This window comes from Tinamus guttatus, unplaced genomic scaffold (genome assembly GCF_059628265.1).
Source record: "Tinamus guttatus ecotype Peru unplaced genomic scaffold, ASM5962826v1 Tinamus_guttatus_pri_ptg000245l, whole genome shotgun sequence".
NCBI classification, from domain to species: Eukaryota; Metazoa; Chordata; class Aves; order Tinamiformes; family Tinamidae; genus Tinamus; species Tinamus guttatus.
The window spans coordinates 962,207-985,285 of NW_028288779.1; the positions used below are offsets into that span (position 1 = coordinate 962,207).

The window sequence follows — 23,079 nt, forward strand, 5'->3', positions numbered from 1 at the left end:
AGATCTTTGCTTCAGTGAAGACGTACAAAGCCCTTCTTGTTGAGGACCCAGGTCCAAAACTCAAGTGTCTGCACTCCGTGGCATCGTGGCAAGCACGCTCCCGGGCCACTGCGGTCATTGGTGCTGGTGGCGGTGGGGACAGAGATCACATTAACTACCTGTTTATACGGCGTCTTGTACCGTCTGAGCAGCGCGTGTGTAAAACCAACCGCGAGGGATGCAAAGAGCACGCGGACAAGACTGCAAGAGCAGATTTTGGGCTCCTCTGGCACACAAACGCAACCCAGCAGGGTTGATTGCATCTCTGATCCACTGCAGGATGGGAAGTCTGTGCAAAACCCAAGTGTTGAAAATTCCCCACAAAATAACAAAGAAGTGGCCTGTCTCAAGGGAGTTTTTATGTAATTTAAAGCCAGTGCAAAAGAATGGGAGTAAGATGCCAGATAACTTTTGCGATATTGTTCTTAAATACAAAAACAAACATGAAGCTGGGGAGAAAGAGAAATAGCACATGCTGGCTGCAACCGAATGCATGTTCAGGCATAAATGCTACATGCAAATGTATGAAAAAAAGCTTCTCTCCTCTCTCTTCCAGGCAGTTTGTTCCCCAAAATCACAGCTGACCATAACCCTATTAGTGCTCCTCATCCTTTTGAAGTATTTATCGAGTTGCTTGTTTTGTTCTAAGAGAGCGGGCAGTTCTGACATTTGACGCACTCAGCATTGACCTTTCCCTGCCTGCAGCACAGACCCTTATTCTCCTGCTTTACAAGGTGGTTTCTCTTTTGTGAACCGAGGCCTTCAATATATTGTGGAGGGAAGGAGGAGGGGGATATCACTTTTTTTTTTTTTTTAAGATAGCTGAACAATTTCCTGTAATGAACATCAGTTGACATGGTAATGAACATCAGTTGACATGGGCAGTTACTCCTCCTTTTTTTTTTTTTCAGAAAAACAGAGACACAAAAACAAAGCAGAGTCTGTAACTCCTTCCAAAGGCATGTGCTTTACTGGGTGCAGGAAAATGTCAACTGCGCAGCAACCCAGACTTGGGAAGCTCAGGAGTGAATGTGGATCATTAAAATGTTGGGTGCGTAGGCTAATAAAATCTTCAGCTTGCTTTGGCCAACAATAAAGAAAGTTGCTTTAGAAACTTATTCCATTCCTTCTCAATTTGCATAAAAGAGCTTTGCAAAGCTTTTTCTTTTTGTTTTGGTTGTTTCAGTGAATGAAGAATAACAAAGATTTTTTTTTGGTCATATTTCATGCATTTTCTATTTTTTTCAAGAATGCATTTGAAAGAGAAAATAATATCAAACATAAAGAGAACTCATACTTGAATGACATTTTTGACATTAGAAAGCATTCTGTGAAAACATCCAAAAGAAACACGTTTTCTTCTTATGGTTAAAAACTAGAGAAGGAGCAGGGAAAGCCACGGGTATCTTCATCACTGGCTCAAAGCTTCTCTCCGGCTCTGTTGCTGCCTTCTCATGCACCTGAGTTCTCGGTTTAGCTGATGTGAATACGTTAACATAACTTATTTGCACTTCAGCTTTTATACAGACAGACACCCAAACCACCCTTCTGGATCCCATCCTGGTGCCTCCGTATGATGCGAGCAGGTGGTCTGTGCGTTAAGAGCAGCACTGGAAATAACACTGGGATCGGGGAGCAGGATCCCTCCGTCACCGTGATGGGTTGCGGACGGGCTTGCAGCCGGGCTCACACTAGCACTGATGCTTACTCAAGCCAAAATCCACCTTCCTTGGGTACCTGGAAGTCCCCTGTAATGGGAATCTCCATAAAAAATGCTCCTAAAGGGGTTTGGGAATTACATGTTACTTATTTACGTGACTACTTGTGCTTAGCTCCATCTCTGCTCGGCAAAGTCGTTAAGGACATCCTTTAATTTTAATCATTTGATGAAGTCATTGGGACCATATGCTTAAATGAATGGGGTCTTTACGAGCCCAATATTATTCTTGGTAATAAGGAGACTTGGCAATACACTAGATGGAGCATTTGATAGCAAGTAACATTAATTCAATTAAATGCTCTTACAGCACACGCTCTCCAGCTAATGTGGTTTACAGAGAAATTTTCTCCTGCACTCATTTAAATATAATTGCTGCACTTATCTTGTCATGAGGAAATTTCTGAAGGTTACTTGTGCTGTGCATGTACAAACCTCCAAGCTAAGCTGACCTTTAGTTGCCAGGAGCTTTTTTTTGAACTACTAAAGCTGTAGCAACTAAAATAATAATAATAATAATAATAATAATTTCCTACTTTAACGTGGCACCTTTTAACTGGTGGCCTTAGTCCTCTGAAAAACACCTTGAGACCTGTTGCATTCACCTGCTTCTTATCGTCCTACCTGAAATTGCAGCGTGCCACCTTGAGCTACTAGGACACATTCAATATTGTTTGAAACATAAATTTGCCCAGTTCAGTTAGGCAAATAAGCGGTGCTGTTTATTATGAAAGATCTTTCACATTTTTACAGCTCATCTTCTTCTAAATGGATGCATGACTCAGGCAGAGCAGTAATTTTAAATTAAAATCACAAGGCAGCAGACACTGAAGTTTTTCCCTCCCTAAACAAGGACAAATTTATGCACTGCAGAGTTGTACCTGCAGAGGGAAAGTCTAGCATCCTATTTAAAACAGCAGATGCATGGGCATAGATCAGGCAGGAATTAAGTTCAGCAAAAATATGTGCTGGATGCATTCAAATTTAACTTATTCGCCAGCTTTTCTGAGTGTTTTTTGTAAGGAATTAGGAAGACACACTGTCTTGGAAATGCCTTCTTCATTGAGAAGCATTTAGCTCAAGCTAGAAGATTGGTTGCTCTTCTTCTGCAACAGGCTGATGGCTACAGCACCATGAAGTGGGCAGAAGTGTGCAAAAAAGGGAATAAAACAGTCGGTATATCTCATGCTTTCCTGTACCATGGGAGCCCTCCACCAAACCTACTGTTATATCTGGTATTTGGCTCCAGCAGAGCTCCTCGCTGGTCTCACCCTGCAGACAAAGAGCATGGCAAGGCCCAGCTCAGCGGAGATGATAGAAATAAGAAACCAGGATTTAATTTACCCTGAAAGTGCTGCCTAGCTATGTGTTTTGTAACACAATTCGGAATAATGAAGAATAACACACACCCGCTCAGGACTTTCCTGACATTTGAAATTCATGTCAAGAACTATGTAAACTGATGGCATATTTATGCTATTACTTTTTGCGTGGTCTTTAGCTTTTACTGTGATCCTCCCGGGTAATATTTAAGTTATTTAAGGGTCTTTCACATCATGTCAACTGTGACAGAGAAATCCTTAGAGTCTGCAGCCCTCTTGTTCTAGCTTTCAGGAGCAAAACTTCTCCCACTGTGGCTTTTATATTTTAGGTTTCTTATTTATGTGCACATATGTGCACGCACCACATGTGTGCATGATTTTGGCAGGGTGAGCAGCAGAATACAGAAAGCAGTAAAATGCTATTTGTGGGGTGGAAATGGAAGCCCAAAGACATGCCTATAAAATCACTGCACAATTGCACTTTACTTTTGATGCCGCTCAGTGGTCAAACCTTTTCTTTCTTTGAGCTCCATGGCAAAGTGTATGAAGGTTTCGGGCTGGTCCTCAAACCCTTTGCAAAACCTCCCACTGTGTTATGAGACAATAACTCAAACATTAGCATAGCACAGAATTAGAAACACAATATAATAAAGGGGTTTTGGAGAAGCTATTGCTCTGCAGCACAGACGTGCATCGCGGTTTACGCGATAAGCAGATAAATATTGTATGTTTATTCATTTAATAGAAAATTGGAAGAGGAAAGGATTTGAGCACCACAACACTGTCATAAAAAGATTGAAACTCACTGATGGGAGCTTTAATATGCAGCTGAAGAAATTGGATGCCATAAATCTCAAGCTGACATTATCCTGCATTATTATGGGGGGATATTTCCTAAATGTAGGCACCAATCTTGAGAGTACTTAAACATGTATGTAATTTCATGTCTAAGCATTATATCCATTGATTATATCCTGTGTGCAAATGCTTGCATGACTCGACTTAAATTTTTCATTGGGTTACATTTTTTGCCTCGGAGATCATATATTTGAGAGATTTGACATATTATTCAGATTCAACAATGAAATTTGATTAGCTGGGTGGTTTTTTTTTTTGCACTTTTATTGAACATTCAGGCTGTTTTAACTGCCTTTCTATGCCCTCCTTCTGATGCAATGCCGACATTACAAAAAACAAATTACCCATTTACACTTGAACAAAATTTGAGTTTTTTTTTCTTTGTAAAGTTCTAAGATATTCAATATGTAAATGCTGGCTGGCATACTGAGGAAGTCAGCACTATGGCAAAGATTTGCTTGCCTTTTTCAACTAGTGTGCAATATGTTCTTTTCCAGCACCGCCTCCAACTCAAAGACACTATTGTTTAAGCCCCTTAATTCTCATTCTTAGCCTTCAAAGGAATTTTAAAGAATTTTTTAAAAAAGGAAGAGGCACATATGCCTTGCTTTTTGCATTTCTTGCTTATGTTAGTAGCAGGAAAATTGAATCCCATTTTTCACCTTTGTTCCTGAGGCGGTTGAAGGTACCTATAAAGAAGCTGGATTTATGTCATTCCCAAATTTAGAGCTTGGGCATTCTTTCGCATAACTGACCTTTTCCCCAAGTGTTTATTGGCCATCAACATTAGGGATCTATTATGAAAACCACAGTCTGAGTAAAAAGCCCTTCTCGTCTAATAGCTGGTCTGCATATGAGTTTTCTACTCAGATAATTAAACCAATTCACATAGTCGAAGTTTATGCATTTCTTTAACATTGATATAGCTGACAATGAGCCCATATCATAGCTTAATTCTGAAAATTCATATACAGTTGTAAAACGCAGTTAAGCTGCTACAAAAGTCTGTAAGAGCCAAGGCCCTGCGCGATCTGCTGCAGTCCCTTAGAGAGGGGCTGTTATTTGTACAGTTCCTCCCAGCAGCAGCGCCCGGAATCCCCACTTCTGAGCAGCATCCCCCTGCGATCAACGTGGTAGAAAGACACAGAGCAAAATGATGCCTAAAATAACCCCAAAACTCAGTTCTCTTGCAGCTCCCGTCATTCATAGAGTTCTGCCATAAACAAGAGCTTTGGAAACATATCCGAGGAACGTTTGAGCTCTGGAAACATGTCTGAGGAAGGTTTTTTCATCTCCCACTTAAAATATCAGTACCAAAAACTGCTCTCTATCCCATCTCCTCCAAATTCCTCTAATAGTTTTGGCAATCATCTTTGAAAAACCGCTCTGGTCACGGCATCTTCCCAAAGACCTTGCTGGACAGTCAGGCGATACGTTTCCTTATAAAAGTGTCCCTCTCCCTCGCCGTGGTTGCCGAAGGGGATCCTCAGCGAGGTTGATTTATGTGGACAACAGGTTTGGGCGGTCGGGTGCGCCGGGAGCTGCCACCCTCAGCTGCTCCCTCCCTTCAAAGCGATGCACAAATATCAGGGGTCAGGAGAAACCTCAGCTCCCCGTCGAGGCGGCCGCGGGTGCGCAGCCGTGCCCGGCGTCCCGTCCTGTGCAGAAGCCGCCTTAGGTGCCTTTCCCCCTGCCCCTTATCCCTGTGTATCCCTATATGCCACACTGGAGCAGCAACTTGCTTTGGGAACTTTTCTTCCTTCTCTTTCTGCAAGAACATTTCCCATTCTGCTTGAGAAGGAAGAAAAAGGGACTTAAGAAGGTTCCCCTCCCCGCCCCCCCCCCCCTTTTTTTTTAGCCTACTGTTGCTTTATCTTGAGCCTATTCTGTGCGGTCCGTGGGTTTAATATTAATTGAAAGAGCCTATCTGTTCCTGTCTCCGGCACACACTTGGACACACTGCAGAAACTTCAATCACAGCCCCTTACACCTTGTTCCTTTCCAAACCCAGGCACAGTCCTGTATTCTTCCACAGCAATTCCCCTTTTTTGCTTTCTTGCAAGCTGGTGCTTCAAGCCCTTCACAAGCTCACCTTCTTAGACCTCTTCCCATAGCTTAACCCTCCCTGGCTCTGTACAAAACATGCTGCTCTTCTCCGGACCTCTGCCCTTTTGCTGCAGAATGGTGCTAAATATTGGCAACTGGCGTTTAAACATGATCAAAAAAAAAAAAAAAAAAAAAAAAAGAAGGCCTCCTTTAAGTGCGACAATGTTTCCTTGAAAGCTATATTCAATATTCCCATTTACAGTGCTCTGCGTTTTCGGTGCCTTTTTGCCCACACGGATACAAAACACCCTGTTAGTCCTTTGATGAGACGTGCACGCTCCAAATCTGCTCCCGCGGGTTTGCAAAATCCGCTCATTCAGCACCTACAAGACTTGGATTGACTCCTTTGGCTCCCGGTTCTCTCTGCCCAGCCACATTGCCCTATATCACATTGTTTTCTCCAAGTTATCAAGGTGGCTTTTTGCCCCTTCAGTCCCTTCAGCAGGTTCCAAAAGAATGTGGATAATGAGCCAGGGATTCTTTCTGTCAAATCCATTTACACAGACAGTGAAAGAATATCGATCTCCTGGGGAAACCTAAGGTGGCAATAGGCATCATTTCCCATCTTGAAGCAACCCTGCAAGATTTGCCACCTAAGAATTACCCGTCACCAACCACCAGAGCAGGATGCCAGGGCTGGCATTTTGGTGCTCATTTTGGGGACCACCAACCCTGTGGGATTTAACAGGGAGCTAAGCGGGGGCCAGGGGCCAAAAAGACCTTGTGGATCTGGCCCAGGATGGTCCTACAGGTCCAAAGGTCTGCAGAGTCCCTGGCTGTTTGTTCCAGCTCTTGGAGTCGGCAGGGAATTTGTGATGGGTTAACAGAGCACCCAGGACAAGGAGAAATGCAGGTGGTTCTTCCTATGGCCTCTGCATGCAGTGGCTAGCAGGGTATTGCAGCCACTCTCGCTAGCAACAGTTCCAAAAAAGTCACCTCTCCATCCATAATAAATGATATAAAGGGAACAAAGCAGACCAGGAACAGAGCTGGCCGATCCACCTGGATTTTGAATTCCCTCGGCCCCCACAAGTTGAAAGTGCCATTTTATTTCAGTGTTACTGGATTTACTGTGATATTTTTTTCCTTTCATGTAGTTTACTTAATCCCCTGGATTTCTGCTGCTGCAGAAAGAGGGATAGGTCTTACAAAAACAACAGGGGACAGATCTCGCAAGCCAAATGACTTTGCTGAGCTCCTTCACACGTGCAGAAAACCCTTCAGAAGTGCATGCTCTTGAAAGCACGATGAGATTTCTGCTTACAGAGAGCAGCCCGGCCACTGCTCGTGGAAACACAGCGTCTTCTGGGTGCAAAACCCAGAGCTGCAAGTGCCTGAGCGCACAGGGAGGAGAGCAGGGATCTGTGCACGCGGAGCACCCCCAAGCCAAGCTCGGCATTCCCACTAGCGGCGCAATCACCATGGAGGTCCTATGGAAATGGCTCCTTGGGTGGGTAATGAGAGAGCAGCAGGGGACTGTAGGGGAAGAATTCTTTCCCCAAAGGAGCAAAACTTGGCTTTCCAATCGCCTGTCTTCCTCCAAGCTCTGCAGAGCTGCTGGTTAATGAAAATAAGTGAGATGATAACTGAACGTGGCCGTTCACAGCTGGAGAGAGTGCCGGGAGGTCACAGCTAGCCCAGGGATACTTGAGCCAGAACTCCATGTGAAAGCACTTGGGCTTCACAAACAGCTCGTTGGGAAAAGTTTTGCCCAAATTGGAGGGACCCCTTTAGCTGAGCAATTCCCTAATAAGAGAGATTCGTGATGAAGGTATGGAAGAAGAATTCGTAAGGAAAGTTCAGTATGAGACCTCACCATCTAAGCAAGAGCAAAGCCCAGCTTTGATAATAAATCCTGTATCTTTGCTCATAAATCCCATTTTGAGAGCACTCCTTGGTCATCTGTGATGACAACAAGACCACTGCACATTCATCAGGACAATTTTCTTTTGCTTTCTTGCTCATATCAGATGCCTAAAAATCACTTGCATGGAGATTTCTTTGTGCTCTTGGATTAAGAAAGTAAAGATTGCACCTAGTCAGGGGAAAACTCCAGAGGTTTCTATATCTGGCAACCAGGCTGGGCCAGAATGAAGGGGAGGGCAAGCGTGGAGATACGCTCGTCCGAGCTTTCCAAGAGAAAAGCTGACCAAGGGAGGAGCTCGCTGCTGCGTCAGGGAAATATAAGTCTGAAGGTTGCACTGGCTGCCTGAAGGATTAATTTCATTTACTCATTAAAACATATTAAGGCTGGAGTGACATAAAAGCATCATCTGTGCATGGCTGAAAAAAGTCCACGCCAAAAACAAATAAACAAGCAAACAAACAAAAACCCCAACAGCAACCCCAAAACGCCAAACAAAAAACAATCTGCAAAAGAATATTGAACATGGGGACTACAAGCCTTTGTAATTAGCCAATAATGATTTGCACGACCTGGATTTAATCCTCATGCCTTTGAGCTGCTGGGCAGCCAGGTAGAGCAGGTATAGCATATTGGAAAACACGACAGGAACGGGAATCAATGAGTTTCCTCTGTCTAACCACAATATCATTCTCACTTCATTTGCTGCTTAGTGGGAAGGCATTTCTGTGGCCCAGGAATCAGCTCTTTCTAAATGGATGAGCCTCAAGGTTCAGCATTTTGGAGGTTTAAATGGACGAGGAGTTTGCTCATCCATAGCAGCCTAGGTTGCAGAAAATCCCATGCCTGACCTTTTAATACCATCTCCTCTCCAGCTTGAAAAGGAGAAGTCACATGGTGGGAGCACTGGAGTAGAGGTCTACACGCTAACATACATCATCTCGGGCTGGAAGCACAGCTGAAAAAGTGCCAGAAAAAAATACCTTTGGTTTCCTAAGTACCAATGGGAGAGAGCAGTCTAGTACGGGGATATGATCAGCAGGAGGGAACGGTGATATGAACCCTTCCCAGATGTCAAATAAAAGATTAAAGGATTCTTTTTTATCTTTTTTTTTTTTTTTTTTGACATGGAGGAATTTGGGTAGGCAAACAAAAAAGAACTAACATGATGCAAAGCGAAAAATAAATAAATAGAGATTAAATTGGGGCAGCAAAGAAGAGGCCACTGAGAGGATCCTGGACACCAGAAAGGGAAGGAAATTCTGAGCATTGGCAGCGTTTGGCACCAAGCCAGAGGAGCACCTGAAGTTGTGCAATGTGACTTAAGGATAGAATCACCTCACTGGGCACTGGAACGCTCAGGACACACAGAGCTGTATGGCACTATTAGTCGGCTGCTGGCCCCCAAAATCTTTTAGTGCCATTCACCGTAGCGTGGGCGCTTTAAGGGGTTTTAGAAGCAGCAGTGGGAGTGGACGAGGAGGAATAAATATCTAGTAGCCAGGCGCACATGTGCATCCAGCTGTGCCTCAGAGGTGCCTCTTTATTTGCAACACTAGCAACGATTTAATATACAGCTCCTGAAGACGGGAGAGCATAAATGAAAATACACAACTATCTCAGGGGAAAAAAAGAGAGCATTTTGTGGAGCAAAATCTTCACTTTAAATCTACATAGACGCATACATTAAACCTTTGTCCTATAATGCATAATATTCTAAAATACGCACATAGATATATAGTTAAACAAAGCAATATAGATCAGGATAAACATTCAACATACATTGAATAATGTGGGGGGAAGGGGAGGGAGGAACCTCTCTTTTAGAAAAATATCAATGCCAAAAAATATTCCTTAATGTGACAACAAATGGAAATCTGATTTTGGGGAAAAAGGCAGGGCCTTTTTTGCTTTTTTAAATTTTGTACTGCCTCTGGAGCAAAGATGTAGCAAGAGCCCAGCACTATCCTTCCTCCCTGCCTGTACCCTGAAAATCATTCCCACCTGCGGGGCAGAGAGAGGAAACGAAAGGAAGTCGAAAATTATGTTTTTCATGAGCTAATCCCAGGAAAGTGACCGCTCAGGTTTCCGCGTCTCTTGGCAATAATAATTTAAACAAGGACGGCAATCTTTTGTTATTTTTTGCACAGTTGGACTGCTCGCTTCCAGATAGCAAGCACTGAAATGGCAATTTCGAGGGAAGAGCACGGCAGCAATCGATGGGTGTTCGGGGGGTCCCTGCTCTGCATAGCTCAGCACCGGCTGCTCCAAACACACAGCCTGGGCACAAACCTCTTTGGAAATCCCGAAGCAAGCAAGACCGTCGAGCCAAAACAAAGCAAAAAGGAAAAAAGAAGATCACAACTACTGTACCTTTACTTTGGGGAGGGTTCTGACTTCTGTCTCGGAGAACATTAATCTGGTAGACAGCTCCATAAGGCTCAAAAAGTTCTTTTAACTCTTTTTCCGACCACGAACGGGGAATCTGTCCAACAAACATCTTAATGGCATCTGGGTCTGGTTGGTCTGAATGATCCAAAGCTCCATTCATCTTGTTAGCTGTGCCGTTACTAGAGAGTGGGAAGGAGACGAAAAGAGAAGGCAAGTTAAGAGCCCGCACAGTTCCAACGTGCGCCAGATGCAGAAGATGATCTCAGTGGGCACAAAGCAGGAAAAAAAAATCGGCTTTTAATTAATAGCATAAGTACTAGGAATAAAACAAAAAAGAAAAACAGCACAATTACATTTTTCATCGAGTCCGTTTTTCTGTGCAGGCTGCTGCTTAGTGGCATTATATAAGAAGAGATCTGCACACCACAAATCGGTACGTTTGCATCTTAGGGGCAGTTGCAAATAAGTGAAGATTTCTCTCCATGGTTGCTGTAAACAGAACCGCAGTGAATTCTCCCTAAACTGGCTCCTGGCAGAAATAAGGCAGCGCTGGGGTGTGCGCGCGCGTGTGTTTTGTAATAAAGTCACATGAAAGGAATATGAAACACTTGGCAATCTGTCAGATGACTAATGCAAGATGCCAGCGATGAATTTGCAGATTGTGTGAAGCATCCATGTGTGCATCAAATTAGCCTGATATTGCCTAGAATGGAAAACACTCCGGCTATGCGGCTGGCCGCTGCTGATTTGTTGCCTACGCTCTAGCAAAAGAAAAAGCAGGCTCCAGTTTAAAGCACCTTGTTTTTTTGCAATAGGGCACCAAAAGCACAATTCCAGAAGAGAAGGCAGCAGCACATTTGTGCACTTTGAGCACAAAACACAGCTTCAAAAAGTTTTGCTCCATGTAGAGGATATCAAATGCTTCAGAGCTTTCACACCCCATAAATTGTTGCCCTGTCTCATCTCCAGATGTATATTTAAGTTTAAGGCAACTCTCCTCTTTGGCAGTACTTAGAGACAAAAAATAACCTGCTCTGGGAGAAAAACTGCATATTATGATTAAGGAAGAGTTGTGCTCTTGTGAGAGTTACACTCTTGTAAGAAAAATAATTCACTTAAGGACCAAAAAAAGGAAAAAAGGGGAAAAAAAAAAAACAACTCATGTCACTACTGATAATTTAGGGCACTCATTTCCACTAATTATTTGGCTAAGGATTCCATAAATCATGATTATTTTTGGATGCTTCAGTTTTGAGCAAGAACAAAGCACAACCATTTGAATGTTCTCTCAGACTGCAGCCATACAACAACGAGAGGCAGAGAAGAAAAAATGCAAGGAAATGAGAAACCCAATAAGCCTGATCCTCAAGGCTGCCTCATGTAGACAACCCCCAAGGAGACTCTTGGCTCTCATGAACCTCCACGTGGTGTGAAAGTTCCCCATCTAAAGCTCCCTTCCAGCTAGGGGAAGCAGAAGTATCACTAAGTGTTCACCCACCACCACGATTCCTCCTGGCCTTAACAACTGCACATCCCATCCATACACACCACTTAAAAAAAATCTAAAGCAAAACAAGAAAGTCTCCAAAACAAGTGACTTGAAGAACGATCCTCAACAGGAGCAATTTTCACAACTGTAGCAGGCATCTACATAACCTCTGTACCTCTAGGAAGCCACCCTATTTCTTTCATAATCTCCTATTTCTTTATATAAAACCCAGTGCATTAAAAAACCTCACCAGCAGCAAAACCAAAATAGACGTATTCCAACCATAGCTTAACATAAGCAAGGGAAATGCTCACACTCTATTTTGGATCTGCAAAGAGAAGGATGGTAGAAATGTAGCTGTGTATCCACTGGCTTTTTCCTGTACTCTTTCGGCTTTTTTCCTTTAGGAATCAGCTTGGCTTCTCCTTTCCTGTATTCTCTACTTTGTTTACATTAAAAAATGAATTCTGAGCTCATTTTTAAATTATGCCCTTCATCACTTCCCTCCCTTGAATCCCTAGTTTAACATATCCACACACAATTAGTACATTAGCCCCAAATGACTGCAAAGATCATATTTAATAGCAAATTGCAAGTCTATTCCTTGGCTTTTCTTCTTGACCTGAGCCACCTTTCCTGCCAGGTGTGCCAAGAGCACCACAATTTCCATTGCTAACAAGGCCATTTTGGGGAAGCCACAAAACCTAACGCATCTAACTGTTTGCTCAGATTAATTACGCAGCTACTATTAAGTTCCTGTTTTAAGTGAGGGGTTTAGGAGTGGGCCGAGAGCTACTCTAATGCAATGAAAATACTTAACCGCTTTCTTCCCTGCAGCGGAACTGGAGTGGCAATAAATTGCTCTTATTCTTCAGATGCTTTTTTGGCCAGAGATGGTGCAATGCTCTGTGTGCTGCGATGCAAGGGCCAGGAGGACGTGTTTTGTAACTTGCTGCTTACATGGGTTTGAGCAAAGCATCAAAACTTGCCCAGAGTAACCCACCATTCACTGGCTGCTCTCTGAACCCCTAACTCCTCGGATTTGCAAAAAAAGCAACCAACCAAACAAACAAAAATCCAATAACAACAACAACAAAACAAGAATAATTTAAGTTTTTCCTTAAACCCTTTCCCACCACTTGCATAGGGTTTTCTTCTGGTCTGCCAGTGTTTTGGGAGCGGGAACAGGCAGGTTTGGACCTTGGAGGTGGCCCTGTTTTGCTGATCACAGCTGGCAAGGGTTGAACTGCCTCCTTTCAACACCCATTTCTGAACCCAGATGTAAAACAACAGGGAGAAAAAAAGGAATGAAAAAAAGTGTTGCATGTTCTGTTAACCTGCTCCCTGAAGTGCTCTCTACAGCCCACTGCCTTACGATTTAGCTACTGCACAGCTTGCTCAGGTCAACGAAAAAGCCAGACTCTTATTTCGACCCCTGCTGAAGATGACTTCCCTTCCCCTCTCCTAACCTTAAGCTTCACTTGCTGGAAGGTGTCGTGCTATAGTCAGACCTAGGAGTTGCCACGTGCAGTAAGATTTTTTGGTGCTCGTCTCTGCTAGACCCTGGAGTCCCCTGGGAAGAGGTTCCTTCCTTCCCCTCTCACTTTGGCCAGCAAATGATAAGGCAGAAAAAAATCCCAAATCCAAACCCAAACAAGCCCTATGTGCAAAACTTTCCAAGGTGGAGGCAAAGCAATACCTTAAGACTGTTTCTTGGAAGCAAGAGTGTGCTTTGATAGTGGTGCTGAGGGGACACTATGGAGAGTACGATGCCCTGGCATATGCCAGCACCCACACGGTGACATATCTTAAAAAAATAAATGAGATTACATAGCTCTGCACTGCTGCAACCCTTCCCTCTCCGGCCAGGTTAGCCCTTTGGACTGGTGGGTGACCCAGCACATCCCCTTCATGGACTGGGTGTCTCCTCCATCTCCTCAATGTCCTCCATGGCCCCGGGGGGGCACGAGCCAGCAGGCAAATCCCCACCCTGCAGAAGCTGAATTGCTGCTTCATGATCAAACTGCATCTGGGAAGGCCCAAAAGGACTTTCTGAACTCACTGTTTGGCTACGAACGACTTCATCGGGAGGTGACAGCAGCAGCTGTTTAATGACACGGAGCGTCATCTCGCTGCCACCGGAGCCAGGACGGGGAGAACAAAACCATTCCCAACAGGAAGCCACCGGGCTGGAATTTACAGGCATGCAATGTAATTACCTTTGCTGGAGCCATGCCAGCAAAATGTGGGCCAGAGAAAGAAACACAAGCATATTTTTAAGCCGTAAATGACCAGGTCTCCATCTTTAGGAATAGAAAACAAAACAAAACAAAACAAAACTCCTGAAGCTTTTTGTCCCATCAGTGTTTTCACAGCTCCGAGTTTCTTACAGAGAAGGTGATGTTTTATGGAGCATGAGCTGCTCCTACTGCACTGCTGGGGACAGAACCATGAAACGCTCATTTCTAACAGCGATGCTCCTCAGGGTAGTCACTGAGAAACAAGTAACACAAGAGCAGCCGCTGCGCGGGTCCTACACGGGGCCCGGCTCAGCCCGCAGCGCATGGTGGCACTTTGGTGCCAGCTCGCAAGGCTGGTGCTGCACATCGTGTGGAGACCAGCTAGGGTTTGAGGAGGGATCCTTAACCCTGAGCACCCCAAGCCCTCTCTCCTACCCCTAAATCACCCGCTGAGACAGTCCCAAAGAGCTGAGCAATTCTGCAGCCATCCAGCAGAGAGCAACAGCACCAACCCCGCGAGCAGCTCCGAGGGCTTCTGCAACCTGACAGCCGATGCTGAGGTTTTCCTCTTGCTAATAAATGCTGATTTAAGCTAAATGCAAGAAGAGTTTTTCTCCTGTACTGCAGAAACTGTGAGACAGTGGGTCTGTGAAAACCCACTGCTGCTTCAAGGCGAGGGAGTCACTTCCCATGCTCAGAGAAAAAACTCAAAAACCCTGGGTGTTTTTCTGGTGAGTCGGTCTCTATCTGCTCGGGCTTGGCTGATTCTGCCTGTATTACACTGTGCAAATCAAGATGAAGCATTGCTGCAAGAGGGAATGGTGTGTTTCTGGACTCATTCCCAATTTAGTACATGTGCTCACTTTTAAGACCTTAAATGCAAGTTTTAAGTAGGGTAAGGAAGTAGCATCCTGTCACAGGGGAGGAAACTCTCAGAAAAATTATTTTCCCTACCTTGAAAAAAAAAATTGTTGGGTAATAAATTGGGATGAGGTGATGGCGAAGTGGAGGGAAGAGGTCAGGAAAAGGAGACACGGAGCCCAGCATGACCTGGGAAAAGCGCTGAGCAAAACCCAGTATTAAACCCTTCGGCAGAGCACACCTGACATGAAAGCCCTTTATTCTCGAGAGATCTCCATGCAGATTCCTCATTAGGATTACAGGAAGAAATCAAGGGTACAAAAGGAAATCACAAGAACAGCTATGTTAAAATGCAATTACCTTTTCAGCCCGTGGTGTGCAGATTAGAGTACAGAGTACCGCTTTGCACGCTGGCTTCTCACCTTCCTAAAATGAACCCCATGCAGCCAGAAGGGGCTCGTCTTGAGGGTGCTGTGTCCCCTCCAGCCCCCTTTGCACACCAGCTCATTAGAGTCCAGGAATTCACACTCGATTCCTCATGCATACGGGCTCAAAACCACCCAGTGACTTTATTTTAATGCCTTTGGCACAAACTCTGCTCAGGGCTGCACATGCAAGCAAAGGTAACTCTGCAAAAGCTTTGTGTATCTGCTGCACAGTGTCTTTAGAAAATCCTTACATTCAAATAAATCTTCAAAAATAAATCTAGCAATAGCCAGTGTGGTGGCTTCAAACTCTTTGCAACTTTGCAACTATTTCTTAGGGAAATTTTTCTTTAAGATGTTTGGTAATGATGTATCCATGCTGTACACACCATATATAATCTTGTATTTATTCCTTTTATAAACACCCTTGCTATACAAATAAACCAGAGAAAGACTGTGTGCACACAGCGAATGCAAACAGAGGGAGAGGTTTCATTTAAAGCCCTCTATTTTGAAAACCAATTAAAATATCATTGCTAGTTCATCCAGTAGTGGAAGCAAACAATTAAACAGACCATCTGCACAGGTCTGAATTGAGCACTATATTTCTGTTTATGCTGAGAAAACTTATAATGATCTATTTTCAATATCTTTAAGGATTTGCCTACCCTATATCCTTTTAAAATGCTGGCCTGTAGATTTTACTGCACTGAAAATAATAAGGGCCGAATAGTGCCAGAGACGTGTCCTGAAGAGTTGAAAAAAGAGGAATCTGCCCCCAATCCTTCCTTTCTTGGGTTTGATCCCTTTCTTGTTCAAGTGAGGATGGCGATCATGGATTTGTGAGGGTAGAAGACATGAATGGTTAAAAGAAGAGCTTGGAAATCTGCACTGAGAGGCTGTGTATGGACCTAGTGTTGCTCCTCTAGGCTCTCCTGGAGACTTTGGGTCCTAGTTGGATCAAGGCTAGATCTTGGCAACCACCCTGGAAGGATCCATCATTTTGCTGAGTTGTACATCAAACTCTCCTGGGGTCTGTATGTCCCCAGGTATAAAATAGGCTCATAGCTAACTCTAATTCACACTAGAGGTTAGACACTATCACTAAATGCCGAAGTCAGGATTTTTAGATAGTCCTTTCCTGCAGGACAGCTCACCCATGGGTGTCTGTCCATCTGGTTTGGACCTGGAATATTGAGCACTCACAAAGGCTTCTTATTTATCATTTGTTTTAATTTCTAAACTCATCTTACGGCAAGAAGAGAGCCTTGACAGGTCGCTGACCTAGCAAGTGAGCAATTCACAGCTCAGGATTTTCTCCTGGCCCCCTTTTCCTATGGGGCTTGCCAAGTGTCTGGGGCAGAGGGTGTCCTTGTCCTTGAGCTTCAAAGGGACTTTTCAGCATCCCTGCAAGGTGGGATGCGAGAGGGCTCCTGAACCTGCCCAACTACATGAGAGCTTGGGAGTCTTGACAGACCTCATTTTGCACACAAAGAAGCAGCTCAGCATTAATGCAGATTATTAATGCCTTGCTTTACTGATTGCACACATCTGCATTGAAGCTAACTTCCTTCTCTGTGGCAGGAAACATTTTTCGGTATTACCTTAAAAAAAAAAAAAAGTATTTGATTACACCCAAATACTCACAGAGTTGTGCCATGTCAACAACTGAATTAGAATAGTACCAGGCTTTTAAAATTCAAGTCACGTAGGACCATCTGTTTTCTTGTCAACAACCTCAGTCTCTCTCTCCCCACTCAAAACACTTAGCGCTAAAATTTACTAAGTTGTTACTCAATTCCCTTCTTCCAATGCTGTAAAAAACTTCAAAGCCAGACAAGACGGCTTAAAAATGTATTTTTTTAAATGGCCTCATTAAGGATGGAGCCGTTTCTGCCAGTTTTGCGTCCAGGCTGGCATTTAACTTGCATGTTCCTCTCTGAGGATTGCTGGGGTTTTTTTTGCAGGAAGGACTCTACAAACCCAATCTATTACAAGAGTAGCACCAAGGTGTACGTGCACATAAGCTCGTGCCAGCGCATGATGCTACTTCAGCAGGGTCCACGAGTGAGTGCCCAAAGAGGGGGCTGCTGACAGCCCACATGCAGCTGATCCTGCCCCGTTCGTATGGGCCATGCAGAGGCAACTGCACGTAGCTGCGTTTCCTTATGTGGAATCTGAAATAGATCATTAAAGCAGGTTGCGACATTCGATTTCCTTGCATAAAAGAAAAAAAAGTCCCATCAGGCTCCCTCTTTTGCAAACCTGAACAGGACAGAGGACTGTTGTGCACAGGACAGTGCAACTGCAATTTTAAGAACCTGAGCATCATTACAACAAAATACCCCTCAGCTGATATTTTTTTTTAGCCATTTCTTTGTTTTTTTGACACCACATCTGGCTTGTAGAATACAGATGATCATTTGTTTATATATCTGTCTAAATGCCTTTTCCAAACACAGCCAGATGGAGCCTTTCAAAATCAAATTAATTTCAGATTAATTCACTCTGGACCCACTCCAGTTTCATGACTCTATGCTTTGAGGCACCAGCTAAATTGATTTAGAGTCATGAACTTAAAGAGCTCAAGACCTTAGGTAGAGAAAGAAACCCAACATCTTTCCTGCATACTGAAAGAGTCAGCAAACCAAAAGGCATCAGCAATCCCCAATTTTCGTTGTTTCAGACAATCCTCCAAATCAAGGTAAGAGCACAGCAATGCATATATTGTCAAAATAATCTCTTAAAAACTTCACGTTTTGTCCAAAAGAAAGAAAATCACACAAGAATCTACATCTTTAATGCTCTAACTGCTCCCAAGGAGACCAATAAAATTTATTGCTCTAATTAAAAAGCAAAATAATAACAAAAAGGGTTGTTTAAAACCTTGCAACAGCAGCAGTCACAGAAAGACAGGGGACAGGTAATAAAACCTTTTGCTGCAACAGATTTATCTAAGGACCTATAAACAAATGCAGCCTGCAAACACTGTGGGCTTGCACTGTCAATCCTCCACGGATGCCTTTATTATCTCACTTGTTTCAATTGCAATTTGGGTTTCCATGGAGATGTAACAGTCAACTCTGGGAAATTATAAGATAAATGTCAGGCAGTGATAACGGTGTTAATGAAGCTTCATTGACAAGCAGAACTACGCTTCAAATAATAGGCATATTTCTATTAGCATATGTATAATCTGTCCAGAAAAAGAAGAAAAAGAAATTCTGACAACGGGGAAAGACAATATTAAAAAATGAAAATGAATTTGTGCCTGCAGATGATGCACAATACTAATGACACGTGCTGTCCGTGTGAGACTGTGAGTTCCTGTTTCCCTTTGGCACTTGCTGAAACTCCTGGGCTCTGTTGCATGGGGTGGTCCAAGCAACTCAAAAAAGGCTTCGCTTTCGCTTGTGGGAAGCCAAGATTTACACTTCCACATCGGAGGAGATGCTGGTTGTGTGACATGTTAAATAGTGACAGCACACAACTAGTCACCAGAGAATCTCAGTCACTAAGGTGACCTGCAGTTACTGTGCAAGACTTTATTTAGCTTCTTGCGTTTGCCATAATACTGCAAGTAAGTTCTTTCGCTCTGCTAGATTACATGATTGCAATGCTGTTTTGATGCTTACAAGACAATAAACACCTCAGATTTGGGTGGCAGCATCTGCTCCTTTAAAAAGATCGCTCGAAGAAATGGAAAACCACAGAAAAACTGGTTTAAATTTCCCCAATGAACAAACCATGGTAAATCCCAACAAAACACATCTTGATGCTCTTCCAAAGTCATATGGCAATTCTGAGGACACTTTTGATGTTCAAGATAGACGTGCCATCTCCGTGGCATCTCGAGGTGCCATGCTGCTCGGTGTGAACACAGTGATCCATCCTGAGAAGTCATTTCCAAGTTGCTTGTCAAATCGACACCAGAATACATTTTGAAAAGTTGACAAAAATGGTGTATTTAAGGTCAGAGTAAATTCTCGCAGCAGAAAGAATTTAAAAAGACAAGGTAACTTGCTAATTGGACCCTTTGGACTAAAGCTTAGTGTGGTGGGCTGCTGCTTCCCGTGGAGTGTTTATTCCCCCCGAGAAAGCAGTCAGGTCCCAGCGGACAGGGTGGCAGCTTTCTAGAAGAAATCTGAAAGATAGGGGAGAAATGGGAATACCATCTGCATCTCTTTGATCATCACATGAAGTCTGAAGCTGATTAAGTGAAATAACCTCTTGCAACTCAATAAAAGTTTATTTGTGGGTATTTTTAAGCTCCTGGTACGTCTCAGGTTTGGCTGGCTGTTAACGCCAGCGTGAGCCTCAGCATGATTTATAGAAATCTCTGTCATCACACCACAGGGTTAATTTCTTCCTGTCTTTTTTCTATTTCCCTCCTCCCCCTGAAAGTGGAAAACTCTTATTTGCGATGACAAGTTTTTGGAAAGCTGGTGCATTAGTAACACCATGTGGCTCCTCTAAGATCTCCATCCCTCTTCCAGTTGCTTTTCTGTATAATTCTTCGTTGTACGGTCACCGGCATCTTCACTGAGAGGGGAAAAGAAACCTGTGCCAAGGTCCTCACGGACCAGGGCAGGGCCAATAAAAAACACCTATCTGAAAACACCTGTCTGGAGCTCTTGTCCTCAGTTGCTTGACAGAGGACACGTAATCCTACACATGGACAATTCTTCTAATGACTTGAGGCTTCAGCCTGCTGGGCTCATTGCTGTACACAAGAGATACGGGGAAATAAAGAGATGAAAGAGCTTGGATGGAATCAGCCTGCCGGGATGAGACCTAAGAGGTGGCCAAAGTGAGGAGGTACAAGCAGAGGATTGGGAAACCAAGAAGCTGTTTTTTACCTGCACATGAGACTCTTCCCTTTGCTGTGCTTATTCCCTTTGCTTTTTGACTCAGCATATTGCGTTCCCATCTCAACATTCACAGGAAAGCGCTATGTAAATGTTGAACTGTTATATTATTAAAGGTCCCAAAGCTTTCATGTTACACTTTTTCTTTTAAGTGCGTGCAGTTCTAATTTATCTTTTAAGAGCAGAGTTGGAAATTTGAGCGATGCTGCAGGAGCGAAGTGCTTTCCAACACCACTATTCCTGTTTGCCTTGCAAGAGCATCTCCGAGGCCCCAGACAATTCTGGCTGCTTTCTACGCAGCAGACATCATTTTATTAGCAAACCCAGATGTTTTCCTACTATATTCATCTGGTAGGAAACATGCTGCCCTCCCAGACTATTTTTAAAGGTGGTTAATGCAGGCGCTAAAAAAGAGGCAGGAGGGGGAAGGAAGTTAGATCTACGTTCACTAATGCCACTAATTCTGCACCTCCTTTGCGACGTTTCGTTATTTAAATGAGTGCTGCATTAGTCTGTGATGCTAATTAATGCCACCTTGAAACACGAGCATCTACATTGTGCTTGACTAGTATAAGAAAAGTAGCTTGGATACGAAAATTAATACTAGTTTATACACAGAACAAATCATTACTTAATAAATTCTAATTGCCCAGGGCATTCTCATGAACAACAGGGATTAGCAAACATAATGTATGCAATATACTTGTATATTTAGCAGATGGAGAAATCAGCCCTGACAGTGCACTTCTGACTACTTTGGAGCCGATATAAGCAAGAGGGAACGAATTGCAGCAAGTTTTCCTGCAGAGCACCAGGGAGCCGACAAGGGCATCCCGCCTCCGAGTGCCGCATCCACGAGGATGGCCCCATGGCTGAGCCATCGCGTCGGGTCATCGCACAGCGTGGCTGTATTTAAAAAAAAAAATCTCTTTTTTTTCCTCTTTCCTTCCTTTCCAAGGCCACCACGTTATTGCTGTGTTTGAGAGAGCTGGAGCCACGTTTTCTCCCACACAGCCCCGAGAGCAGGATGGTGGCGTAGCCCAACTCATAAACCCAGGGAGGGAAAGATTTTCACTCCGTTAATGATTTGAGCTGATTCCTCCCCCTGCTTTTCCTCTAAGGTCATGGATCACATGTGACCCACTTTCCCTGAGTGCTTTCCCACCATCTATTTTTCCCGTCGGAGTCGCAATCCAGTTGCTAAGGGCATATTGCAAAGCAGCCACTGAAGCTCTCCCTCCTACAAACCCACACGCGTTTCCTCTCCCCATCTCTATGATATTTTCTCCGTTCTACCCTCAGCAAGACCCTGCTTTCCACGCAGGCAAGCCCACGGCCCAACTGCCAGTAAGGCCGAGAATAGGATTTTCTAATGACTACAGAGCCTCCCGGGGCCCTTCAGATTTGAAAAAATAGAAAGGCAGCAGCCTCAGTTTTTAATTACTCCTAATGCTAAATCTCCTGGCCTTCAACACAAAAGCTCTTTCAACGGCGGATAAAAAAGCACGACGCTAATCAGCACGAGAGTCCCCGGTGCGAGCGACAAGCCCGCCGGCGGCTCCGCGGCGTTTGCACCGCTCTCATTCCTCAAGGTTGACCAGTGAGTCAGCAAAGCCGAGACGGCTCCCAAGTATTCATTCAGGCAACTCAAATGGCTTTTCCAGGCTGGGTGGGAGGCAATTAGCCAGGGCAATTGGCGCAGGGGAGATACTGTGAGTGCAGTGAGTGGGGAATGGAGGAAGAGCGTTGGTGTGGGAGCTCCGGATGGTCTGGAGCTTGGGGTGGAGTGTGGCCTCTCTGCCCGAGCAGGTGATGAGTGCCATTAAAACGCATTACCCTTGAGCTGCAGCTCAACAGAACCTCAGCGAAGAGCTGATTCATCCGCCCTACTTCCCGCACCGTAGCCTGCTCATGTTCCTCCTCAGTGCACCCATCTGCGAAGCAGGAGACGTGGCGTTCAGCAGCGCTTCCTATCAAAATCACTTTCCTTGGCACTTGTAAAAAAAAAGGATGTCATCTGCGTGTCCCATCTCCAACTTAAACACGAGCATTGACATTGCAGCTGCTTGGAAGTCCCTGGCTGCTTAAGCTTCCCATGTCATGCTGGACTTTCTAGCATCCCTGCGCAATCTTCCTTTTGGTGCCCTCTGTTCCCCTAGCAATATACATATAATACAGATTCATATTTAAATTGCAGTTGCCAACAGATAAGATGGAGAATTTAGTCACCAGTTGTATCTCTGTCTCTCTCCATCCCTTTTCTTTTCTGCAGCACATCCAGAATTTTACACACACTGGTGCAGAGAGCAGAAACTGCAACTGCCAAGGGGATTAGGCCGTTAGCAGGACACTGAACCGGCATTTCAGAGCTGAATCCCACCCATGACATTACAAAAACATCCAAGTCACTCAAAAAAAATGAGCCATAAATACAATTACAGTCCAGTAAGTAATTAAGAGGACCGGTCCACTGACACATACACTGAGAGCGATGAAGGGGTCCCTGCACTCAAGTCAAGGGCCTCACTTGCCCATTAAGACATGTTATTAAAGACTGTTCTTAGCCGTGGGCTTTAACTGGAAGGAGATTAAGGAGAAAAAAAGGAAAAACAAAGGGGGAAGGAAAGGAGCAGGGAAAGCCTGAAAAGCTGAACTGAAGGAAGGGTATGGAGCCAGTAGCACTAGTTTCTTTGAATGAGGTTGGTCAAGGCGAAGGCTTTGGAAAGCATAGCAGGGGCTGGGGACCTGCCCGCACCCTCAACTTCCTTTTGCAATGTGGATGAAGGGAGATAACAGGAAAAGGCAGCCAAACCTAGGTGGACACTGGAGTAACTCGCTATAATTTTGACCAAGTTCTTCTCTGCTTTATGCTGTTTCCATCCCGCCACTTCCCTGGTAC

The 23,079-nt window shown here is 44.2% G+C and overlaps 1 protein-coding gene across 11 annotated transcripts in view; it reads right to left on the bottom strand.

Annotated features, from left to right (window-relative positions):
* Window positions 1-23,079, bottom strand: part of CELF2 (CUGBP Elav-like family member 2) — a 311,231-nt gene that overhangs the window by 96,532 nt on the left and 191,620 nt on the right. For all 11 annotated transcript variants that reach the window (XM_088526296.1, XM_088526301.1, XM_088526298.1 and 8 more), the window contains one exon: window positions 10,280-10,476. In XM_088526296.1, the coding sequence (XP_088382422.1) occupies window positions 10,280-10,476 (197 nt within the window). The remainder of the gene's footprint in view (window positions 1-10,279; window positions 10,477-23,079) is intronic.